This window comes from Poecilia latipinna, unplaced genomic scaffold (genome assembly GCF_001443285.1).
Source record: "Poecilia latipinna isolate Pla-1442-1.1 unplaced genomic scaffold, P_latipinna-1.0 Scaffold3166, whole genome shotgun sequence".
Classification (NCBI taxonomy): Eukaryota; Metazoa; Chordata; class Actinopteri; order Cyprinodontiformes; family Poeciliidae; genus Poecilia; species Poecilia latipinna.
Window position 1 is genome coordinate 1 of NW_015115782.1, and position 21,443 is coordinate 21,443.

Below are 21,443 nucleotides of genomic sequence, written 5' to 3' on the forward strand. Positions count from 1 at the left end.
GTGAAGGTATAATAAGCTTGTGTTTCCAGCTGTACTTTAATTTCTAAATAAAAGTTGCTTATCAAGCTTCAGCAGGTCTGTGGGCCCGAAGCATCAGGGTTGAGAAACCTGCATAAAATGTGCTGCCTTTCCCAAATCACATCTCCTTGTGGATAAACAGAAAGTCTCCAGGTTTGAAAAACAAGCTTCCAGAAAAATAGATGGAATAACATCTAAATTATATTATTTTCCAGGCTATAACAATTTCTAAATAAATTTGACTTATTTTCCAGTGCTTTTTTTCCCACTTCTTGTCCCATTTTTTGACTAATGCGCCCTATAATCTAGAGTGACATAAAGTCAGGAAAATATTTTATAAAGAGGGAAACAGCTCTTTACCATAGATAAAATAATAATCCAACTTTAGCTGGAGACCATTTTCTACATCTGGACAAAGTGGAAAAATTAATCTTTGTGTTAAAATTTCCTTTTTGGTTCTTATTGGAATAAAGTCCAGTCATTTCTGAACTGAAAGAAGAAAAACTTGAAAGTTTTACTCCAATAATTTTCCCAGGAATGTGATCTACTGCCATTTCTAAAAACAAATAAGGCTCAAAAATCTTAAACTCTTAAATTCTTTTCTCGGATTTTAAGCTCCTGATTGTTTGAATGGGATTTATCTTGAATCCTGTTCTGCATAACAAACACATACAGAAGAATGAACCAAAGAAATAAAAAGTATAACCCTGAACAAAATGCTTAAATAATGGTGATTAGTATACAAAATAAAAACTATTAATACATCCTCAACAGAAGGCAGTGTTGAGAAATTAAGCGCTTCCCAAAACACTTGTTTGGAAAGTTCTGGTTCTGTGAGGATTTTCCTCTTCAAAACATGTTTCATCCCGTTTTCCGAGAAGAAAATCCAGACAGTGATTGGAGTGTTCTGTCCAGCAGAGGGCACCAGCGCGGAGGTGATGTGTCGTGAGGGTGAAGGCCAGCAGGGGGCAGAGCAACATCCTCAGGGGGAGAAGTTTGGGATGGTGGGACGGAACAGTCTGGACGTCTTCTCTCCTCCTCGCGAAGGTCAAAAAATCTAATTTTTATAAATTAACATTTATTTCTGAATTTATATTTACTTTAATAAGACAGAAAATATAAAATCAGTACAGAACTTTCTTAAGATTGCATTCTGTGTAATGGCCAGCAGAGGGCATCTCAAGCCTTTCTTCTGTTGTGTAAATTTGGGAAAATTTTACAATTTCCATGATTAATATGTTAAAGGCCATCACAGCACAATGGTGGTTTGTTCTGCTGCTAATAATTATGAAGCTGTCTCACATTTTCTTTCTCTGTTTAACTTTTAAATCTACATTTTTATGCTCCATCCCAGCTGCAGACAGATGTGTTTAATTTGGTTTCTCTGCTGCTGCTGCAGGTCCAGACCCAGGGACTCAGGGCGTAGTAGGAGACGCTTCCTTTGGAAGATCACAGGGTACCGCAGGACGCATCACTTCCTTCCACCTCCTCATAATTTGTCTGGTTCTGGATTAACGCCCTGTCTGTGTTTCCATAGTTACCGGTGTGGAGAGCGAAGGTCAGCAGCTGGTGGGACGGGCCAGCCTGGACATCTTCTCTCCGGTCAGAGAAGGTCAGAGTTTTACTGGAAACCTTGTTCTGATGCGAGTTTTCAGCAGATTAATCTACATGTGTTTGCCTGTTGCCATGGCGATGACCTCTCTGGCTGCTGTCAGACTCTCACTCAGGTGGTGGCTCACAGCGACGGACGCCCCTGGGGACCCACCGGGGCGCCACTGGGGGCCGGTCCTACAGCCCGCTGTCCATCTTCCTGTCCCCGCAGACGATCAAAGAGGAAGAGCCGACCAACGCCGCCGCTGCCGCCGCCGCCGCCGGCTTTGAGCCATCTGACAGGAAGGTGATGACCATATTTAGTCAGGAGGATTACCAAACTTTTTCTTCAACAAGCATTAAGAAACCTACAGAAAACTCTACAAAATGTAAACAAACATCAGCTTTTACAGTGTTTTTTTATTTATTATTCAATAATTATTACATTAATTTAGCATAAATGCTGATTTTAGATGGTCATGTGTTCTTTTTTATCAGATAAATATTTTATGACTTTATTACCAGATCAAAAGAAAACATGTAATATTTCACATTAATCACATAACATTTTATTTTATTCTCCCAGTCCTTCTGGTCTTTTTCTTGTCTGAATCTTTTCCATTTTCTGATTGCGCCGTTAGTTTGACGAGCAAAGATGAATTTAGCTGGCAGCCAATCAGAAAATGAGCGTCAGAAATAATTATTTTAACTTGTATTTTAAAAAGATTGTTGTACAATAAAAATGATGATAAATTTAAAAATAAAAGCTTTTTTAAAAATGTTTTTTCTCATCTTCTCCAACTTTCTGAGGCCCCCACTTTGATAAACTCTGGTCTGAAGCAAAGGTTTGACCTCTGACCTCTGTTGTTTCAGCCTGAGAGGAGCAGTGGCTCCAGCCAGGAAGGGGAAGCTCCGACTCTGCCCACCACAACCCAGCAGACCAATCAGAGTCAGGCGGTGACGCCTTTCTACACTCCAGAACCGAGCCTCCGTGGAGCCAACGGCATTCAGACTCAGCTCAGTTACGGCTCATCTGCCGCCGCAGCAGCAGGTACAGCTTGGTTTCCATGGTTACGGCATCAGTCTGGGTCCATTTCTAATATCCTGATTCCTGCGTTAAGCTTCAGGTTCAGCTGCGATGGCAGCGGCTTGCTCGTCTCTGTCCCAGAACATCGCAGACGTGGTCGGACAGGACGGCGCCGCTCCGCTCACGTCCCTGCAGATCCACTTCATCCAGAACATGATCCACGAAACGCTGGAGGAGTTCAGGTGTCCAAACTTTTTATCACTTGCACTCAAAACTATTAGCGGGTCAAAAATAAAATCATTTTTAAAAACTAAAAAAAACAACATTTTTTTATTTACTCAACAATAAATTAAGCATAAGCTATCTATATTAAACATTTTTTGTAGGAATGGTGTTGATAGAAAACTTTAACTGTTGTATGTTTTTCTTCTTTAATGAAAGGCACCCAGTTATTTTTGAAGAATCCTGAGAAACATTTTCTATTTTCAGCAATAAAAACAGAATCTAGTTCAGTCTCCATCTGAAAACACCTGCTGTATGTAGCCAAGTCTTAATACAGCAATTAAAAGCAGGCTGTGGTTCACCAAGGTTTACTTTAAAGTTTGTCGATGAGTAGATATGGTCTTAGTCGCCATGACAACAGAAGGAAACCAGAAAGGTTGGAAAAGTTGATTGCTTTGTGTTGCATCTAACATTTTTCTAAGTAGATTTTAATTTAAAAGTTGTATTTTTGTCCTAATTTATTCTTGAATTGTGGTTGGGGGGAGGTTGCAAATAAATCAGTCCAGGGACCGTAAATGGCCCCCGCTCCCCACTTTGACCAACGTTAGTTGAAAAGCTTCCTCACCTGAGCAGAAAACTGGAAAACGCTGAATTTAAAGGTTGTTTTTTTCCTGTGACGTTAGGACCGCCTGTCACCAGGACATCCTCAACCTGCAGGTGGAAATGATCCGGCAGTTTTACATCCAGCTGGTAAAAGCTTTTCATTCTGAGGATTTATGTTCAATTTGGTCCTTTTATTTAGCTAAAACCGGTGACGTTCATTTGACATGTTGTTCCAGACGGAGATCCACGGTCTGATTGAGAAATATTCTGTCAACGAGTCTCTGGTGGAGGAGATCGAGAGGCTGCGGGAGGAAAACCGCCAGCTCAAAGCGAACTACTGAGCTGCTGTCATCCAGCCTTTAGCCCCGAGTTGAGTCTGACAGGCTGCAGTGCCTTCATCCCAAACTGCTTATTCTGTTTGTCTGCATCAAAATCAGTAAATGACCGACAGAAACCAGCATTTTGACTCAACGTGTTATGTTGTAATTTAATATTTTGTCTGTTGATGCATGAAATTGTGAGCGGTTCGTCTGTGTGTTTGTGTTTTTATCAAGAAACATCTTGGGTGAAAAATAGAGAATTGTAAAAGAGAAGCTGTTTTTCCACTACAAATTAAATTTGTTCGGAAGTTTCTTAATATGAATCTTAAATAAATTGACTTATTTAAAAACAATCTGGAGAGTCATCTGTCACTTGTAATTAACTAAAACTAGAAGTTTACATACACCAAATCAAGACATGCAACTTTTTTTCCTCTAAAGTTAAAACAAACTTTTCTTGTTTTAGGTCAGAATTACCAGTGTTATTTGTATTTGTTAAATGCCACAATAATGAGAATCTCATATGTATTTATTACTATTAAAAATCAGAAGTTTACATTTAACGCTTTTATTTCAATTAAATTTGAGTTTTGGTCAGAGTTTGGAGGATTATCATCCAAACCTTCGGGACTCTGTCCCCAACGTCTGGGTTTTCTATTAACATGCGATTCATTTCGATTAAAAAAATGTAATTGAGTCCCACCACTACATACTTTATAGTGCTACTCAAGTACAATTAAAACGTATGGCATATTTACTAAAACTACTCGTAGAATTACGTTTAACAAGTTAATGTAATTAGTTACGCTTCAAAACTTATTAGTTTCACGTTCGTCACATTTATTTTTAGACGTTTTGGTCAGTGTTTGGAAGATTACCATCCAACCTTCGCGGCTCTTTGATTCTCAGCTGTCTGTACCAGTTTTATCGTCGTCGGCCTTTTTGTGTCCGTTTCAGGAGGTCACCATCTTGATATTCGCTACTCTTTGGTTGTTTACTCGGAGTTCCAGATTCTGCTTGTTTTCAAGGTTCAGATTTACAGACAAAGTTTGAACTTTAAATCAGCCTGTCTGAGCGGTCCACCCCAAGTTTATTTTCCACACAAACGGTTGCAAACAGGGCGAACCGAACCATTTTCCGGGTTTAACCGGGTTAAAGTTCGCCTTCGGTTCACCGGAGAGTCCGGAGGTCACCTGGACAGGTGAGAAGCTGCTGGTTTTAACTGGACAGAGTAGTCATTTTGTAACTATCCTGAGTCCAACTGAACCAACTGTGTGAACTTCCTGCTCGAACAGCTGTTTAACCTTCACCGTAGTACAAAGATATCCTTTTACATGTAATCTGAGCGAACCGAACGCCGTCTCTACTGCAGAGAGAACATGTATGGTGCAGAAATGCAAAAATATTGACTTATTTTCTGGTCCATTTCAACAGAATCTTCAGATATATTCATGCCGTTTTGTTTCGCAGCTCTTTGGATGATGGCCAACCCTCTGCGGTCTGAGGTGGTTCGGCTCTACAAGAACGTGAGTTTTCAGTTCTACATTATTAACCAATCAGTTGACAGATTATCAGTGAAGTCACTAAGGTGAAGACGCAGAACAGCCAATAAGCTTCCTGTGATTTCTATTCATTTAATAAATGGAGAGTTTGTGTTAGGCTCGGAGTGAATCAGAGGTCCAAATGTCACGGTTCTGTTGCACTTTAACTTTTCTCTCATGATCATCAAGCAAAATATGACCCCTTATTCTAGTTCTGATGTAATAAAACAACCTGAGACAACACAAAGATGAAGGCGGTTTACAGGTGACCTGATATGCTTATTTGAACATGTTAGGTCTTGTTAGTCTGCTCAGTTCTCCTTATTTTGAGCTATTTTAGGGCTCTTGTAACTTTAAATCCAAATAAGCTGCTGCTGGCTACATCACTAACCAAGGGTTTTACACTGACATGTGAAAATGGCTGCAAGTGGATAAACAGTTACACTGTACAACCGTACATCTTTGAAAAGCAGAAATAGAAACTCCGGAACAACCAACAAGAATTTAGCAAGTAGTTTCTGAATGGTAAGTCCAGAACAAAACACTTCTCTTTTCCAGCAGCCATTGTACAGTGCATACAGTGGTAAAAGCAGCTGACCAAACATGCTGGAACTCAGCTAGGGTTGCTAGGTAACCGGTGGGGTTCTGCCAGGGTTGCTAGGTAATGAGCAGAGTTTTTCTAGGGTTGCTAGATTTATTAGGGTTTTTTTTTTTTTTAATGGCTCATTTTCCAGACACCAAAAATGTTTTTACTTATTGCCAAAAAACAGCTGGGTGTTTTTAGAAGCAGTTGAGACCAAAATGGAAGTACAAAAAATATGCGAAATATGAATATGTCCCCTTTAAATTTAATTCACCAATCTTCATCCTCAGCTCCTCTACCTCGGCCGGGAATACCCGAAAGGCGGTGACTACTTCAGGGACCGTCTGAGAGCGGCGTTTACCAAGAACAAGTCGGTCCAGGACCCAGAGCAGATCAAGGCCATGATCGCCCGGGGGGAGTACGTGGCGCGGGAGCTGGAGGCGCTCTACTACCTGAGGAAGTACCGGGCGATGAAGAAGCGTTACTACGAGGAGTGAAGACGCTCCGCAAAGACTCACATAGAAAAAAAGAAAATAGAAACATTTTTATTTAAGAACAGATCAAACAACAGCAGCTTCAACTGACCCTGCAGAGTTTAATATATATAAAAAAAAATACAAAGGGAATAACAGTCTAAAAATAATGGATCAGTTATTCTTTAGAAAACGGGGAGGAGTTTCGGGTCACAGCGTAGGGGGCGCTAGAGAGTCTCCATCAGCCAGGTTGGCCCTGCAGATAGGACAGGTGGAGTTGTCCTGTCAGGGGGAAACAGGCAGGTTAATACAGAGATGTTCATCACAGACAGACATCTCACTCTGTTAGAAAATCAGCAGGGTTTATCTAAAGCAGGCGTGTCCAAACGTTTTGTTATATGAGAAAAAACTGTTGAGTCAGACAAAAAAAAATTAAAAATCAAGCAAATAAAGTAGTCTTTTTTTGTTTTGTTATTCTTTGCAAGTTTACTGTACGAACAATTTAGGGGGAAACAGTGATTAAAAGCTTTACATAAAAGAGAAAACACAATTAAGGCTGAAACGATTAACCGTGATTAATTGATTATTTAAATAATATAAATATATAATAATAATACAGACTCAAAAGAAGGACATTTGCTGAATAAAGAAGATCTTCAGACAATTAAACCCAAACTGTATAAAAAGATACTCATTTTGCTTTTAAGGTGAAAAATCTTTTCTATCTGTAAATGTGTTACAAAGAACTCATCAACTAGCATTGGTTTAGCTTCACCTGGTTCAAATTCTGTAAAATAAACAAATCTTCAATTCAGCACCTTTATATTCCAATTACTAATCAGTTAATTGATAAGTCCAGCAGAACTGGATGAGCTTTTTATGTTAGAAGTATTTTTTTAGCTGCAACTGATCAGCAGAATAATATACTGCTGCATTTTAGGTAATAAAATGTTTTCCTTTTCACTAAACGGAACTGAATTGTTTATTCACATTTTCTAATGCATTTATAATGTGTAAAAAAGGCTCAAGTGTTTAAATGAAAACCCTGGAAAATGTGAGATTAATCGTCAGATTAATCGATAAATTACTAAAATAACCGTTATGCATTCTACATTTTAAGGGTCTGGAGATAATTTAGCAACTTGACAATAAAAACTTGGGTGTTTGTTTCTCTGTGCCTGTACCTTTAACCACCTGTCGATGCATTGGACGTGGTAGTCATGGAAACAGGGCAGCATCCTCAGCTTGTCCTTGTCAGCGTATTCGCAGAAACATATCTGACACCTGCGGATAGGTAAAACAGAGAGGCAGTTTTAAATCTTCCGGTTCGGGTCGGGTCGGACCGAACTGGACCAGACCGGGTTCTGGACTCACTGGGTATTCCCGCTGTTGGTCGCAGAGCAGAAGTTTTTGGTTGGAAACCTCTGGATTTCCCTGCGACTCATTTTCTTTGACACAACGGCGCCCTGCCGCTCTTCGAACTCCAGGAGAGCCTGAGAGGAGAAGAAAGGAATCGTGGTAACCCCTTACCGCAGTTACCACGGAAACCAGGCGTTTCCATGGCTCCCTGCTCTGGGGGGAACTTTCCGGAACTTTCCGGAAAGAAAGAAAAAAACAACAACAAAAAAAAACCCGCCGTTGTTCGGAGACGACATTGGGTTCGGCTTGGTTTCTCACCTCGTAGTCGTTCCCCTGGAGATCTTCTGCGAAGTCAGGTAACCTGCTCCTCCTTCGGCCCCGCCCACGCCGCATGTGCTGACCAATCAGATCTATGGAAACACACCAGGTGCATTGGTTAAAACAAACAAATCAGATGCTAGTTTATATCATCTCTATGATGTGTAATATGATTACTTTCAAAAAGTTTTAGTGTCCTGAAACGATTTATCAAATTAATCGATTATTGAAATAGTCGTCAACTAATGTAGTACTTAATTGTTAACTGAAGTATAGAGACTCTAAAATAAATCATTTACCAAAATAACACTCAGAGCTGTAATTAGGACAAAACCATACAAAAAAACATATTTTATTTTTCTAATTAAATGGAAACACAGCAATAGCAAAATTGTTTTTTTGTTTGTTTTTTTTTTTTACATTAGCGGAATATCAACAAAGTTTTGCTCTCATTTGTAATGGAAAAGCAGCTAATGCTGTATATAAAGGAGAAATAAGTTAAAAAACAACAACACTTTCAGATCATACCATCTTCAAATCCAACCAGAGGAGAGACGGCGGCCAACACCTGAGACATCCAGCTGGGCTGGACGTAGGAGTAACACTGCACACAGAGAGAAGCACCGTCAACACCAGAACCAGAACTGGGTTAAACCAAACAGCAGGAGTTCACTGTCAGAGATCCAACTGGAGCAAAATTAACAGTTCAGTAAATATGAAACTCGTCACATTAATATTCACTGATATTTTGCGTGTAAAGGTAAACTCGACTAACGCTCCACTTTGGTCATCACTGCATTAATAAACAGAATATATTTCAAGTTAAAACTGTTTCTGTTGAAAAATGTTAAAAGTTGACAAAATATTATGGAAATAAAACAAAGAGCAAAGAAAATACAGCTCTGACCTAAACAAAACTAGTTTTTCTATAAATTGTGTTTGTATAATCACATGCCATTGTCTTTTTAAATAGATAATTGTCTGCTAAACATTACAGATGTTTTGTTGTATATAATTTCCAAATTCTTTTGAAGTCGACTGGACAAATTTTTTTTTCAGTTATAAGAACAGGTTTTGTGTCACTTCCTTTCAAAACATTATATTTAGTAAAGTTTAATAAAATAAATAAAAGCTGATCTGGATGCCACAAAGTTGACTTTTCAGTAAAAGTTTTCAGATACACTGTGTTCTACTTATTATAATCTTTTGGTTATAAAAATAGAAATACTTTATGTCGTATTTAACATTTTCCATTGTTAAATACGACCGATAAAAAAGCCGGGCTGCACTTTGCACAGCCCTGCTCTACAACCAACACTAAATAAAAGAATCAGGTTTAAATATGCAGACATTTTATTTTGATAAATCATTCGCCTCACCCTTTGGTGGCTCTGCTGATGATGATGAAGATGATGGCTGTGATGATGATGTCTGCTGAGCGACTCCTCATGGTCGAACTGAGCCTGAAACAAACAAAACCAAAACAGGAAGTTAGTCCCACCTGTTCAGGTGAGCTGCTGGGAGTCTGCAGCAGGATGTAAGGAAGTCCCACCTGCAGGCTCCGCGCCAGCGCCTCATCTTCCTTCATCTGTAACGAGCGAACAGTCGCCTCCTCATCGTCGCTGATGACGATCTGCTCCACCACGTCTGCAGCACAAACAGACAGATGAAGCTACGAAGCTTCAGGTGCAGCTTTATTGTCCAAACTCTGACCTACGACTGGAGACAAATCGATCTTATTGATTTATTGGATTTTTGAAGATTTAATTTTTGGAAAATGTGGATTTTTTTCACCGATGCACCCCTTTGGTTTCCATACTTCAGAATGATGCCAGCACAGGGCGGCCATCTTGTTTGACTCTGAACTATGGAAGCTAAATGAGGGCATTGGTGGAAAGAAAATCCAGATTTGCTAAAAATTTAATCTTCAAAAACCAAAAATTCAATAAACTGATTTATCGTCCAGCCCTAGGAACAATTAGATGCAAATATTTATTGTACAGTTTTGGCTTAATTTCTGCTCTGAATATTTTTGTTCTATCAGGAAATTGTCTTTTTTTAAGACTCCATACTCCAGTTAATGATTAAACAATTACGAAATTAGCTGACAGCTACTTCAATAATCACAATTAATCCGATTAATTGTTTCAGCTCTAGTTAGCATTGATGAGTCGATGTGGATCAGGTGCCTAGTAACTACTGCTCTGAAAATGTTGGGGTTTTTTCAGCAAAATTTTTATTTGAGTCTGTATACTCCACTTAACAATTAATCAATCACTAAATTAGTTGATGACTATTTCCATAATAAATTAATCCTAATTAAAACTCCCTAATGATTCTCATAAAAGGGATTACTGAAGTAAAAGCCATTTCTTGAACACATTTTCTGTCATATCCATTTTAAAAAAGAAAGTGAGAAAAAACAAATTGATTTAAATCTGGCATGAATTCATGAGATTTCATGTTTAAGCCCCACCGCTGAGCGCCGCTGTGTCCTGACCTAGTGAGGCGTCTCCTTGTCCTTCGTTCAGCCATTTCCTCTCCTCATCGGTGAGGAAGGACAGCGAGCTGGATGAGGATGCTGCTGCGGGGGGAGACGCTGAAGCTGACGCGTCAATCTGGTTTGACCTGAGGACTGACTCTGGAGTGAGGTAGGAGACGGAGGAGGAGTTGGAGGAGTAAGACAACGAAGACGAGGAGGAAGAAGATGATGAGGAGGACGGGGCTTCCAGCCAGCCGCCCAGAGGAAAACTCCTGAGAGATGATGCTGGAACGAAGCCGACACTCGGGTCGACCAGTCGCCGGCGCTTAGATTTAAGTGAAAAACCTTCGCCGGCCCCTATGGACTTCTCTGGTCCTGGAGAGCCGCCGGTCGCCACCTGAGGTCCCTAAACAGAGAGAAAGAATGCTGACTAAGCATTTATCATTCTTCTTCACAGGTTTGCTTAAAAATAATCAGCTGATCCAGAAAGCTGCTGCTGGCGTTCTGACTAAAAGCAGGAAGATAGAGATCATCACCCAGTCCTTCCACTGGTTATCTGTAGCTCAGAGAATAGACTTTAAATCCTGCTGTTAGTTTATAAATCACTGAATGGCTCAGCATCACAATACATTAAAGATCTGGTGTTGTCATAGCAACCCTCCAGAACCTCTCAGGTCTTCTAGTTCTGGTTCCCAAGACCAGAACCAAACATGGAGAAGCAGCATTCAGCTTCTATGCACCACAAATCTGGAACAACTTCCAGAAAACTGCAAAACAGCCAAAACACTGAGTGCCTTTAAATCTAAACTAAAAACCCACCTGGTTAGAGTTTCTTTAGAAACATAATAAACAAAATATAAATCAACATTTCATCTGTAACGACGGCATTTAACAAAATGTAATGTTTCAATTGTTGAGTTGACTGTGTTCTATGACATATAGCACTGCAAATATTGTGATAAAACATCATGTTCAGCCAGAACGGGACTCACAGGGCTGTAAAGATCCTCTGCAGTACGGCGGTGTCTCCTCCGTTTGCCGAGCTGTGGGCTGGAGAAAAACAGACAGAACCAACTAGCTGTGAGCTTGACATTTCTGTGGCCGTCAGTTTCAGCATAAACTAGTTAACATGGAGAATAACTCATGTTAGAGCATTTATCATCATTTATTGTGAAAAATTTCTTATGATAAAATTTTTTATTTATCAATGTTATGACAAATTTCAGTTATTAGCCTTACGAAGAAAAAAAAAAACACTTATAGTATGATTGGAAATGCTACTTTTGCCATTTTCTCCACCCACTGTTTGTTCTACAAGAGCCTGAAAAATAAAAGTAAATTTGAAAATATGACTAAATGCAGTTACTGTGTGCAGCTTAGTAATATAAAAATCACTTAAAAAAATAAAAATAAATAAATAAGAGGTCTCCTGAAGGACTCAGTTTCAGATGGGAGTGTTTTTAAAGAACAATATTTGTGTTTGGGGCACATATATTTGTGTCAGACATAATGTTACCTAAAAAAAAAAGGTAAGTCATAAATTGCATTTTTAAAATCATTTTTATTATCACAGTAGTACCATAAAATATTGCGATAAAATTCTGAGTCCGTAATATCGCCCACGTCTACTTTCCATATTCCATCTGTCAAACTGTGCCATCTTTAAATTTGAACAGATTAGATTCAAGAAAGGAAACCTTGTATATTTTGTGATAGCTGTATATTCACAAAATGGACAAAACTCTGAACTAAACTAAAATTTGTGACCCAGAATCAACAAACCGAACCGAATCTGGTTTAAATTCTTTCTCTTTCTCACTGTTTACGTTTTAATTATGTTTTTAAAATCTCTTTCTCACATGCTGTTTTTATTTTAATTATGTAAAGCACTTTGAAATGCCTTGCTGCTGAAATGTGCTATACAAATAAAATTTGATTGATTGATTGGTTGATTGATTGATTGAAATAGGTCTAAAACTACAGCCAGAGATGACCAGCAGTTTGAGCAGCGAAACAAAAACAACTGTGTGTCTGTACCTGGGGGTTTCTGGGACAATGACGGACAGATCACTGAACAGGTCCTCTGCGGGTTCCAGCAGACATCCTCGGTTCAGACCTCTGGGGCTGTCCGGTTCTGAAGAACCAGGGCTGGCAGGGAACCTCTCAGCCATCGCGTTTCACAAACCTGTCTCCAAACTGACCAATCACCTTCGGTTCAGTCTCATATCAGCGGGATGGTGACGAGGATAAAGAGCAGGTCGCCTGTAACAGAGAACCATATTTAAACCGGTAAAAAACCCGAAATACCTGCCGAACTGATATCTCAAATATTACAGTGAAATGAGTTTTTAAAAACAGAGAAAATAATTCATTTTAAACTGAAAGTAGCTTCAGTGATAGCTAGCCCAGTTAGCTGCAACAGGCTCATTAATAAGCGGTTTAATGACAAACAAGACAATTAAAACATCAGAGATTAATTAAACTTCACTGCTTTCGCCAGAGCAGAAAACATGATGAGATTAAAAACGAGTTTACCTTCAATTTCTGCCTTCTTTTCGGTTTCTGAACGGACATACAGCCTGAGAACCGCCGCTTAGCTGACAACAGAAAGTCCCTTTCAAAATAAGGTAACCTACTTCCGGTAACACTTTGGGGCGAAAGTACCGAAACATCCCTCTTCACAATAAGAGACTTTCGGTTTCAATATGACACATAAGAAAGAAAACAAAATTCGATTAAATTTATAGATTTATTTATTAGTAAAGTTCTCACCGAATTCAGACTGAAACAAAGGAGATGCATAACCTGAAACAATTATTTTTTTTCTCAAAAGTTTAAGACAGAAAAAAATGTCCCTTTGGTATGAAAGCCAACTGCATTTTTATCTATTTTTTTGTATTTAATGTCCTTGATTCATTTTCAGCACTTACACAAAATAATCTAATTTATCTCTTTTTTTTACACCAGACAATATGAATGTCCTTTTGTTTGTTGAAGAATTGTGGAGCTTAAATTCTGAATTATATGCTGAACTTTCAGCATGAGACTCAAAACAACCAATTTTGATCAACAAAAATTGGCTTTTTTGGCAAAATAAAATTACAAAAAATCTTAAATGTCAAATGAAGCCTGGTTGCTATAAAATAGTGACAACTGATAGACATATTTAACATAAAATAAGTGATTGCATACAATATTCACCCTCTTTAAAATGACTGACCTAATTTAACAAAGGTCCAGCCAACTGGTGCCAGTAGTCTCACAATGAGTGGAATGGTGATCACCTGAGTGCAGTGAGTGTTTATCAAGTATTTGTAGTACAAAGACACCTGTGTCTGGAAGCATGAAGACTGAAGTATAAATCAGGGGATGGATAAATAAAAACTCAACCCCTGGAGTTTAGCTAAGTCATAATCAAGTTATTTGTTCTGATGAGACAAAAACTGAGTGTTTTGGCCATTAAAGACTCTATACGTTTGAAAGACACCAAACACCATCCCTACTGTGAAGCATGGTAGTGGCAGCATCATTCTGTGGAGATGCTTCTCTGCAGCAGGCTGTAAAGATAGAAGGTAAAATGGCTGGAGTAAATATTTCACTTCCAACAGGACAACAACCTAAAACTTAAGCTACACAGAAATTGTTTAAAGACAACAAGGTGTATGTTTTGGAGTGGACTAGTCAAAGCCCAGACCTGTTCACAGCTGATCCCCATGAAACCTTACAGAGCTGGAACAACTTAGCAGGAAGAAGGGAGGGAAACCGTCACATCCAGATGCATAAACTGAGACATTTATCCAAAATTGAAAGCATTGCGAGAATTGTCAATTTTAGCATTTTCTCCACTGTAAAGAAAATCAATAAAAGGTAATTTTTAATGTAAAATGTCAAAGATGAAGCTATAAAATATAGAACAGCACCCAACCTCCATATGATATGATTCCACACAGGTGGGTTCACTAAGCTGAGGTTGGTCTGTTGTGTCTGACTGACACGGCCGTTCCTTACAAAATGGCCGACCTGAGTGAGCCTCTCCCCGTAGGGACTTCTAAAGACATTTCTGGATCTCAAATAGCTAAAAAGATGTATATTTTTTTTACTTTGGTGACAAGTTAAGCACTATTAAAAACAAAAGCAGCAAAAACACTTAAACATTACATTTTTATTGTCACATTTAACAGGCACTCAACAGAGCTCATCTTTACAAAATGACTTCAGATATAAACACAGCGCCACCTGCTGGCGATAAAAACAAAGCACAATGAGAGGAGCTGAAACAAACCGCATCATCTTTTAAAAATCTGAATTTATTAAAATAAACATTGAAGTGGTTAAGAAACCGAAATGTTACTGCATTAAGGAACAACGAACTCAAACGCTGGAACGGTCGCCATGGTAACGGCAGGTTAGAAGAGCATGGACTGCAGCGACTTGCGGACTGTGGCCATCTCCTGCTGTTGCTGTGGAAACACATGACAATATGGCGTCAGAACCCGAGCGGACAAAGCATTTTATTTGATTTACAACCCCCAACACACACAAAAAGGAAAAAAAAAATCCACACTGACAACAACAATTGTTTTTGGTGGAGATTATCTACCAGACAGCCATTTTGCTTTGTGCTGGAAAAGAAAATGACCTTAAAATTAAAGTTTGAACCTGATGATAACCCAAACAAGCAGGTAAGTAATCAGCACCTTGGCTCCAGACCTACAAGATGAAAGTTAATAAGTAGTCAGCCCAAACCGTGGATCTTAATCCAATGGGATTGGATTAAGGTCTAATCCTAGAGACATTGAATATGCCATTTCTGAGGCCAAACCAAGAAATCCTGAGGAACTTAGAAATGCATCCAAGTTGTTCTGGGGTTGTTAGCTGGTCACAGGGGCCAGAAGTTGCATTTTTTGCCCAGTATATTTGCGCATATAAAATTTCAGTATGTTATCACACCTGACTGGGGAAAAAAGTTGCAACATTTGTTACATTTACTTTGAAAAATCTGTTCCCCTCCACACCTGTGGTGGCGCTGCTCCAAGAACCACTGAAGGAAACGATACAAGAACATCTAAAAAACATACTTAGCGCAACTAACCTTCTTCAGGAAATGTAAACAAAAATGGAGTGGTGTCAGATTTTAGTGATTGTAGGATTTCTCCACGAGTCATTTCTCCCGCTAGACTCTTGCGTTTGTTTTGGTTATATTTACCCAGAATACTCTGTGCTATAGTCTGAATCCTGCTTTTGGAGCGGTTTCCACTCTGCTTGGCGTTCAAATAGGCATTCAAACCGCACCAGAGCTCACTTCAACTGAACCGAGATCGAAGTTTGTAGACGGACCAGGATTCCCTTTTTTAATCCGCATCAGAGTTTGGTTGCGTATTCACACCTCCACAAAACGAACCGGACTTTCTAGACAAACAAACTGGAGTTTGATTAAAACAGACTGGGTATGAATGCAGCCTAAATCTCACCGTGTCCATGAGAATCTTCTTCTGCAGGGTGGCCATCTCCTTCCTCAGTTCCTGCTGCGTTCCTTGCAGGAACATCTCGTGGTTTTTCTCCATGTCCTCCATGTTCTGGAGGCAAACAGCAAAAACTTCAGGTTATTGTTTCACTTAAACATGATGTCACGACTAAAATACAAATATTTTCTCAATAAGTCACAGAATATTTTCTTTCTGCAACTGCAGGTTCAGTTCTGTCACACAATGACAATATGTTAAACTACCGTCCATAAGCCAACAGCCTGCTGTATATTGAATATCAGTAATTTAATGTTATTTCTGACTGTTTTTGTCTTTTTTGTATTCTGGGGACCATGTGAAATACTCCAACACCACATTCCCATACTTACTTGGTACTTCCTGAAATATAATTAATTAATTTTGGGTATGACATTTTTTTTTTAGACTAAAACAACCAAATTAACAAATTAATAAATTATGATGATTATTGAAGTAGTCATCAAGTAATTTAGTACTTTAGTACACAGTTCAAATTCTGTGAAAAAAAAATCTCATATTAAGCAACTTTTTCTATTCAATTTTGATTGGTTATTCTGAAAAATAATTTTAAAAAATCAGCTGTAAACTGCAATTATGTTAAGTCAAGCAAAAAGAACTGAGCTTTTCACATTTTGATGTTATAAATATTTTTTTAGCTGCAAATGCTACAAAAATAAAATCTTCACTAAACAAATACTGAGTTATTGCATTTTAGGCAACAAAATAGCTTATTATACCATTAATTTAATTATTTGTTTGAATATTTTAATGTATTTCTAATATTTTACAGAAAAGGGCAAAATATGCCAAATTTTTACATGATTAATTGTCATAATTGCCTAATTAATAACTAAATTGCAGTCCTAGTCGTTCTTGAGCTGACCTCTCTAAAAGACGGCACAGTTGAAGGGTTTTTAATGTAATAATTCAAGAGAAAGTCAAAATCCAGTCACATGCAGCATCAAAGATGACATCACTGAGTTAGGAATTGCTCAGTAAGTATTGATTGGCTCACCTTCATGAACTGCTCATACAGTTCTCTGACGGCTTTCAGCTTCTGGTTCTGCACGACTCGGGCCTGCTGCAGGACTTTCAGCTGCTGCCGAAACAAATTCTGTGAACACAAACGACAAAGTATAACCATCAGCATCGTGTTTTTATTGAATCAAACCATCTTTGGTATTTGCTGTGAATGGTATCTGGGATTTTTTAAAATCTATGTGCAGTCAGTAAACAGAACTTCTGCAAAATGTTCACAGATCATGAAAGCTACCAGAAAACAACCGTCATACCATCCTTCTTGCAATGAAAAAAGTCAATGTAAACACTGGTCACATTGTGTTTTTGCAGCCTGTAGTGCGGCATAATGTAGATGAAGCGGATAAACTGACATTGAGCTTCTCCTCCTGCTCCTCGGCTCGCTGAGCTTCAACCTCCCACTGCTGCAGCGCAGAAGAAACCTGCTGATGGTACTGCTGGGTCATCTTCTTCCTTTACAGAAAATACAATGTAATGGAGCATATAAAGTTGGGTTGAAACAATTAATTGTGATTAATCAATTATTGAGATAATCATAAACTAATTTAGTAATCAATTAATTGTTAATTGGAGTATAGAGACTCAAAAAGATAATTCTCTGGAAAAAACATTTTCAGAGCGGTAACTACTAGTCACCTGATCCACATCAACTCATCAATACTAAATAGGACTGAAACGATTAATCAGATTAATAGTGATTAATTGATTATTGAAATAATCATCAACTAATTTAGTAATTGATTAATCATTAACTGGAGAATAGAGACTTAAAAAGGCAGTTTGAAGAAAGAACAACATACTCAGAGCAATAATTAAGCCCAAAACTGTACAAAAACATTTACCTTTTGATATCCAGTTATTAATCAATTGATCCAAAACATAATCAATAGATCAGCCCTGCACTGTATTAATGTTAGGTCAAGCAGAAAGAGCAGATTTTCAGATTTTGATGTTAGAAGTATTTTTTAGTTGCAGATGCATCCTTTGCTACAAGTGATCAAACATAAACTAAAGGAATGATAAGTTAATGCATTTTAGTTAATAAAATATTGATTTGATAATTTAAGAAAAAAAATTTGATAGTTTACTTTAATCTTTTGATGTGTTTTTAATATCTGAAAAAAGTAGCTTAATGAGAAATCTGTAGAATGTGCTAATTATTTTCATCCAATTATTCAACAGGATAATCAATAGAATAATTGATTAATAAAATAATTGTTAGTTGCAGCCCGAAGATAAATCTAGAAAAAAAGCACACCTGCTATTCTAACTCTAATATAAGTCCATGTTTTCACTGCTTTAACATTTTTATAGTTTAGCTGTACAGTAAATTCCTGATTCAGTTAATCTTTTCTTTCTATTTCTCGTAGAGTTCTCCAGTCTTTCTATAAGTCCCTTTGTGTTTTTGTTTGGGTTTTTGCTGTTTTTTTCGTAAAGCTTCTTGCAGTTGGTTAGTTTCCAATTAATATTTTGTTCTGCAGTTGCTGGAATATGAATTATTTGGGCCAATGAAGTCTTCTAATCTCAAAGTATGAATCCAAAATGGAAAAAAGACACATCAGAGCGTGGAGCTGAATGTTATTAAATCATTGTGAGATCATCTAACAGCAAAAATAAAAAAAGCAGAACATATTTTAAAGGTCTATCAGGAGGTCTGGAGAACTACTCGGTGTGAAGCGGTTGGTGCTTCAGCAGTTCTTCTCTGAGTTTTCTTAAAGTTACAGAAAGAAGAACCTCTGTCCATGGTAGTTGGTCCACAGCTGCTCCAGCTTATGCTGGCTTCCCTTCATGTAGTTTTTTGTCAGACACTCCAGGCGTTTCTTCTTGGCCTGCATCACTTTACTGATATCAGCTACAAGTAAAGAAAAAGACAGAGAAGCATTTTTATTCAGACAGAGAGTGTTTCTATCTAACCCTAAGCCATAATACACCAACAAAGCTACAGCTCCATTTTACAACAGAAGTTAAACTTGATTAAGACAACAACAAAAAAAGGCACATTGACAAGGTAACACAAGGTGGTCAAGGAAAATTAATTTTGTTATTATCTTTAATGCATTTACCCAGTACAATGCTCCTCTGACTTTTAATTAATCAGTGATGGTGTTTTCATTTGTAGTGTAAAAACCAGCACCTTTCAACTCTCTTATTGCATCTTCACATGTATGTATAACAGAAAATAATTCCTACATGTTTGTGATTATCTTTCTGAGGCCAAAACTTGAAAAAAAATAAAGTAACTTACAAATAAAAAATCCTAATTCCTGGATCTGTTCAGTCAGGTGTCATAAACATAAACCAGGACTTAATATAATTGTAATAAAAATACAAATTATTTCTGTGTTTTTTCTTTACAATTTTCCCTTTTGGGTATCTAATCAATGTAAACAAGAAATTACCAAAAATCCAACTGCTTACCTCCAAATTTCTCCAACATAGACTGGACCTCATTTCTAAATAAATAAAAAGGAGGGGGGAACAGTTAAATAAACCAGTGAAAACACTCAGCAGGTACAATTATTCAGCATAAAGGCTGGAAACTCTATTGAATTGAATCTAATTAGTTTTTATTTTTTCAGAAACTAATAATATGAAATATTTTCTGTCTTGATAATCTGTGTCATAATTTATTGATATTGTCACTTCACTCTGTTTCTAAAGCAATAAAATGTGATACCAATCATTTTTAAATACCTAAAGTTGATATGTGAAGAGGAATAATGTAAGAGATATATATACCCCATGGCACATGCTGTTCCCTCATCAAAATCAGGCGCAGGCCTTTTCTTTGACAGCTTGTCCACAATTGGAGTTTCATCTTGGAACAAAAAAGGGGTTAAAAGTTCACATCAGTGTGAAAACGTATGCTTGAAAGGTTTAATTTTCTCCCATTTTGATCTTACACTGGTAAATTTTCAGAGCTGTAAAAAAAGATGCCATCTTCAGAAATCAGCTACCTTACCTTCCCTGATGTCATCCTCTGAGCCGCTGAGCTCCTTTTTATCATCTTCTGCTGGAAAATCATAAACATTTTTCTCCATTTTCTCTTCTAGTATCTTTTTCTTCATCTGTTTTCTTGCTGCCATTTTTGAAAACCTCTGACTGTTCAAAAAGGAAAACGAAATGTTAAATAAAAAAAATGCTAATGCTAATGCTAAGCGTCAACAAAAATAGTCTAACGTCGAGTTAAGAGTTTACTAAGGAGCTGAATTATAACTTTAAATTAAACGGGTCTTTATAATCTCTTCAGAATGATGTTTATGAGCAATAAAACGAAGTAAACTAACATAAACTTGGTCAACAACGTATCTAGCTTCAGCTCTATCGATTTTCCCGCCACAACAGGGTCTTCAGCGGGAGCGCGCACCAGGGACTGTATGAGAAACCGGATGGAAATACCAGGTAGGTGCTGTACGTATTTCGTCCAGCGGGGGGAGCTGCTACCTTCTCCTGTTTATTTTTATCTTTGATAAAGATTAGAAAACGAAAAACGAAAATTAAAAACGAAAATTACCTAAATAATAGCAGTCTATTAAAATACAGAACAAACAATGGGGGGAAAAATAAACAGAAAATATTACCAAGGTAAGAGTGAATTTCAAACCTTAATTGAGCTTTTAAAATATATGTATAAAGATTGTGCTCTTGTGTTGAAGGAACGTTTATCAAGTGCTTCGTAAAATACAATTATTTTACTTTTAAATCTTGAACATTTTTTAAAAATGGCACTTGTGAAAGAAAATTGCCAGAAAGATTAAATTGTTGCTACAGTCGTTTCATTGAAGACCAACCTTTATCATATTAAAACGCTGAAGTGGAAAAGATTTCTTATACAAGAACCAATTTTGAAAATCCTTACAAAAACATCTAACTTCCAATAGAAATGTTGTCTCAAAGCAGAGTTGGTATTTATTTTTATTTTCTTTTGCAAAAAGTTCTAAGGTTAAACATACATAATTGTGACATTAATTTATTTTCCTTTTTAAGGGAGTGGAAAGAAGATATTTGATTCTGATTTTCTTTAAAGAGATATATTATTTTTTTAAATAAATGTTTTCTTCTCAGGATAGAAAGAAAGAATATTGAGGAGTTTGTCATTAACTTCTTATAAAATTTTCTGTAAAGTCACAGTCATTTATAATTAAACATGGTCCTTTTAGAGTAATAGCCGAATAATTTATCATAGCTGAACCACGAACTGGTTTTAACACTGTTGAACTGAATGAAGAATTTGAAAATTCATCTGAGAATTATTTTTTAAACATCCAGAACAGGTGCACAAGTATTCTTTCATAACATGAACAATTTTTTTTCATTATGTACACTACTAAAATTACATTTTAATGTATGTTATCAATTGTTTTA

The 21,443-nt window shown here is 37.4% G+C and overlaps 4 protein-coding genes across 6 annotated transcripts; 2 read left to right on the forward strand and 2 right to left on the reverse strand.

Moving 5' to 3' along the window:
* Positions 1–773: 773 nt before the first annotated feature.
* Positions 774–4,133, forward strand: LOC106940293 (protein NEDD1-like). Its single transcript, XM_015023005.1, has 8 exons — positions 774–1,065; positions 1,418–1,474; positions 1,556–1,630; positions 1,734–1,915; positions 2,482–2,659; positions 2,730–2,877; positions 3,541–3,607; positions 3,697–4,133. The coding sequence occupies exons 1-8, from the start codon at positions 957–959 to the stop codon at positions 3,799–3,801; spliced, it is 921 nt and encodes a 306-aa protein (XP_014878491.1). The 5' UTR covers positions 774–956; the 3' UTR covers positions 3,802–4,133.
* A 550-nt stretch (positions 4,134–4,683) lies between these two features.
* Positions 4,684–6,524, forward strand: LOC106940295 (LYR motif-containing protein 5-like). Of its 3 annotated transcripts, XM_015023010.1 has the most exons (4): positions 4,684–4,981; positions 5,076–5,161; positions 5,251–5,306; positions 6,195–6,524. In XM_015023010.1, exons 3-4 carry the CDS (start codon positions 5,259–5,261, stop codon positions 6,399–6,401), a joined length of 255 nt encoding a protein of 84 aa, XP_014878496.1. In that variant the 5' UTR covers positions 4,684–4,981; positions 5,076–5,161; positions 5,251–5,258; the 3' UTR covers positions 6,402–6,524. The 3 variants fall into 3 exon arrangements, with proteins under 3 accessions (XP_014878496.1, XP_014878494.1, XP_014878495.1); XM_015023008.1 differs by lacking the exon at positions 5,076–5,161 and having other exon boundaries at positions 4,895–4,981; positions 5,215–5,306; positions 6,195–6,401; XM_015023009.1 differs by lacking the exon at positions 5,076–5,161 and having other exon boundaries at positions 4,896–4,981.
* LOC106940292 (uncharacterized) lies at positions 6,434–13,188 on the reverse strand. The gene is made up of 9 exons (XM_015023004.1): positions 13,072–13,188; positions 12,574–12,798; positions 11,529–11,586; positions 10,555–10,942; positions 9,607–9,701; positions 9,434–9,517; positions 8,583–8,658; positions 7,562–8,146; positions 6,434–6,659 (listed from the first exon to the last, which is right to left on the reverse strand). Exons 2-8 carry the CDS (start codon positions 12,705–12,707, stop codon positions 7,632–7,634), a joined length of 1,350 nt encoding a protein of 449 aa, XP_014878490.1. The 5' UTR covers positions 12,708–12,798; positions 13,072–13,188; the 3' UTR covers positions 6,434–6,659; positions 7,562–7,631.
* Positions 13,189–14,683: 1,495 nt separating this feature from the next.
* Positions 14,684–20,474, reverse strand: sycp3 (synaptonemal complex protein 3). The gene is made up of 9 exons (XM_015023007.1): positions 20,366–20,474; positions 20,041–20,180; positions 19,818–19,896; positions 19,497–19,531; positions 18,813–18,930; positions 17,432–17,531; positions 17,056–17,154; positions 16,008–16,112; positions 14,684–14,996 (listed from the first exon to the last, which is right to left on the reverse strand). Exons 2-9 carry the CDS (start codon positions 20,162–20,164, stop codon positions 14,943–14,945), a joined length of 714 nt encoding a protein of 237 aa, XP_014878493.1. The 5' UTR covers positions 20,165–20,180; positions 20,366–20,474; the 3' UTR covers positions 14,684–14,942.
* Between the last annotated feature and the right edge of the window lie 969 nt (positions 20,475–21,443).

Excerpts from the sequence above, each read along its gene's own strand:
- LOC106940292 (XM_015023004.1), bottom strand. The coding sequence starts at position 12,707 with ATGGCTGAGAGGTTCCCTGCCAGCCCTGGTTCTTCAGAACCGGACAGC. Across the intron at positions 9,518-9,606 it reads CGCTGGCGCGGAGCCTGCAG|GCTCAGTTCGACCATGAGGA; the intron begins GTGGGACTTCCT and ends TGTTTGTTTCAG. Across the intron at positions 8,659-9,433 it reads ATCAGCAGAGCCACCAAAGG|TGTTACTCCTACGTCCAGCC; the intron begins GTGAGGCGAATG and ends CTCTGTGTGCAG.
- sycp3 (XM_015023007.1), bottom strand. The coding sequence starts at position 20,164 with ATGGCAGCAAGAAAACAGATGAAGAAAAAGATACTAGAAGAGAAAATG. Across the intron at positions 19,897-20,040 it reads AGAGGATGACATCAGGGAAG|ATGAAACTCCAATTGTGGAC; the intron begins GTAAGGTAGCTG and ends TTTTGTTCCAAG. Across the intron at positions 19,532-19,817 it reads GGAACAGCATGTGCCATGGG|AAATGAGGTCCAGTCTATGT; the intron begins GTATATATATCT and ends TTATTTATTTAG.
- LOC106940293 (XM_015023005.1), top strand. The coding sequence starts at position 957 with ATGTGTCGTGAGGGTGAAGGCCAGCAGGGGGCAGAGCAACATCCTCAG. Across the intron at positions 1,066-1,417 it reads CTTCTCTCCTCCTCGCGAAG|GTCCAGACCCAGGGACTCAG; the intron begins GTCAAAAAATCT and ends CTGCTGCTGCAG. Across the intron at positions 2,660-2,729 it reads ATCTGCCGCCGCAGCAGCAG|CTTCAGGTTCAGCTGCGATG; the intron begins GTACAGCTTGGT and ends TCCTGCGTTAAG.
- LOC106940295 (XM_015023008.1), top strand. The coding sequence starts at position 5,232 with ATGCCGTTTTGTTTCGCAGCTCTTTGGATGATGGCCAACCCTCTGCGG. Across the intron at positions 5,307-6,194 it reads TGGTTCGGCTCTACAAGAAC|CTCCTCTACCTCGGCCGGGA; the intron begins GTGAGTTTTCAG and ends CTTCATCCTCAG.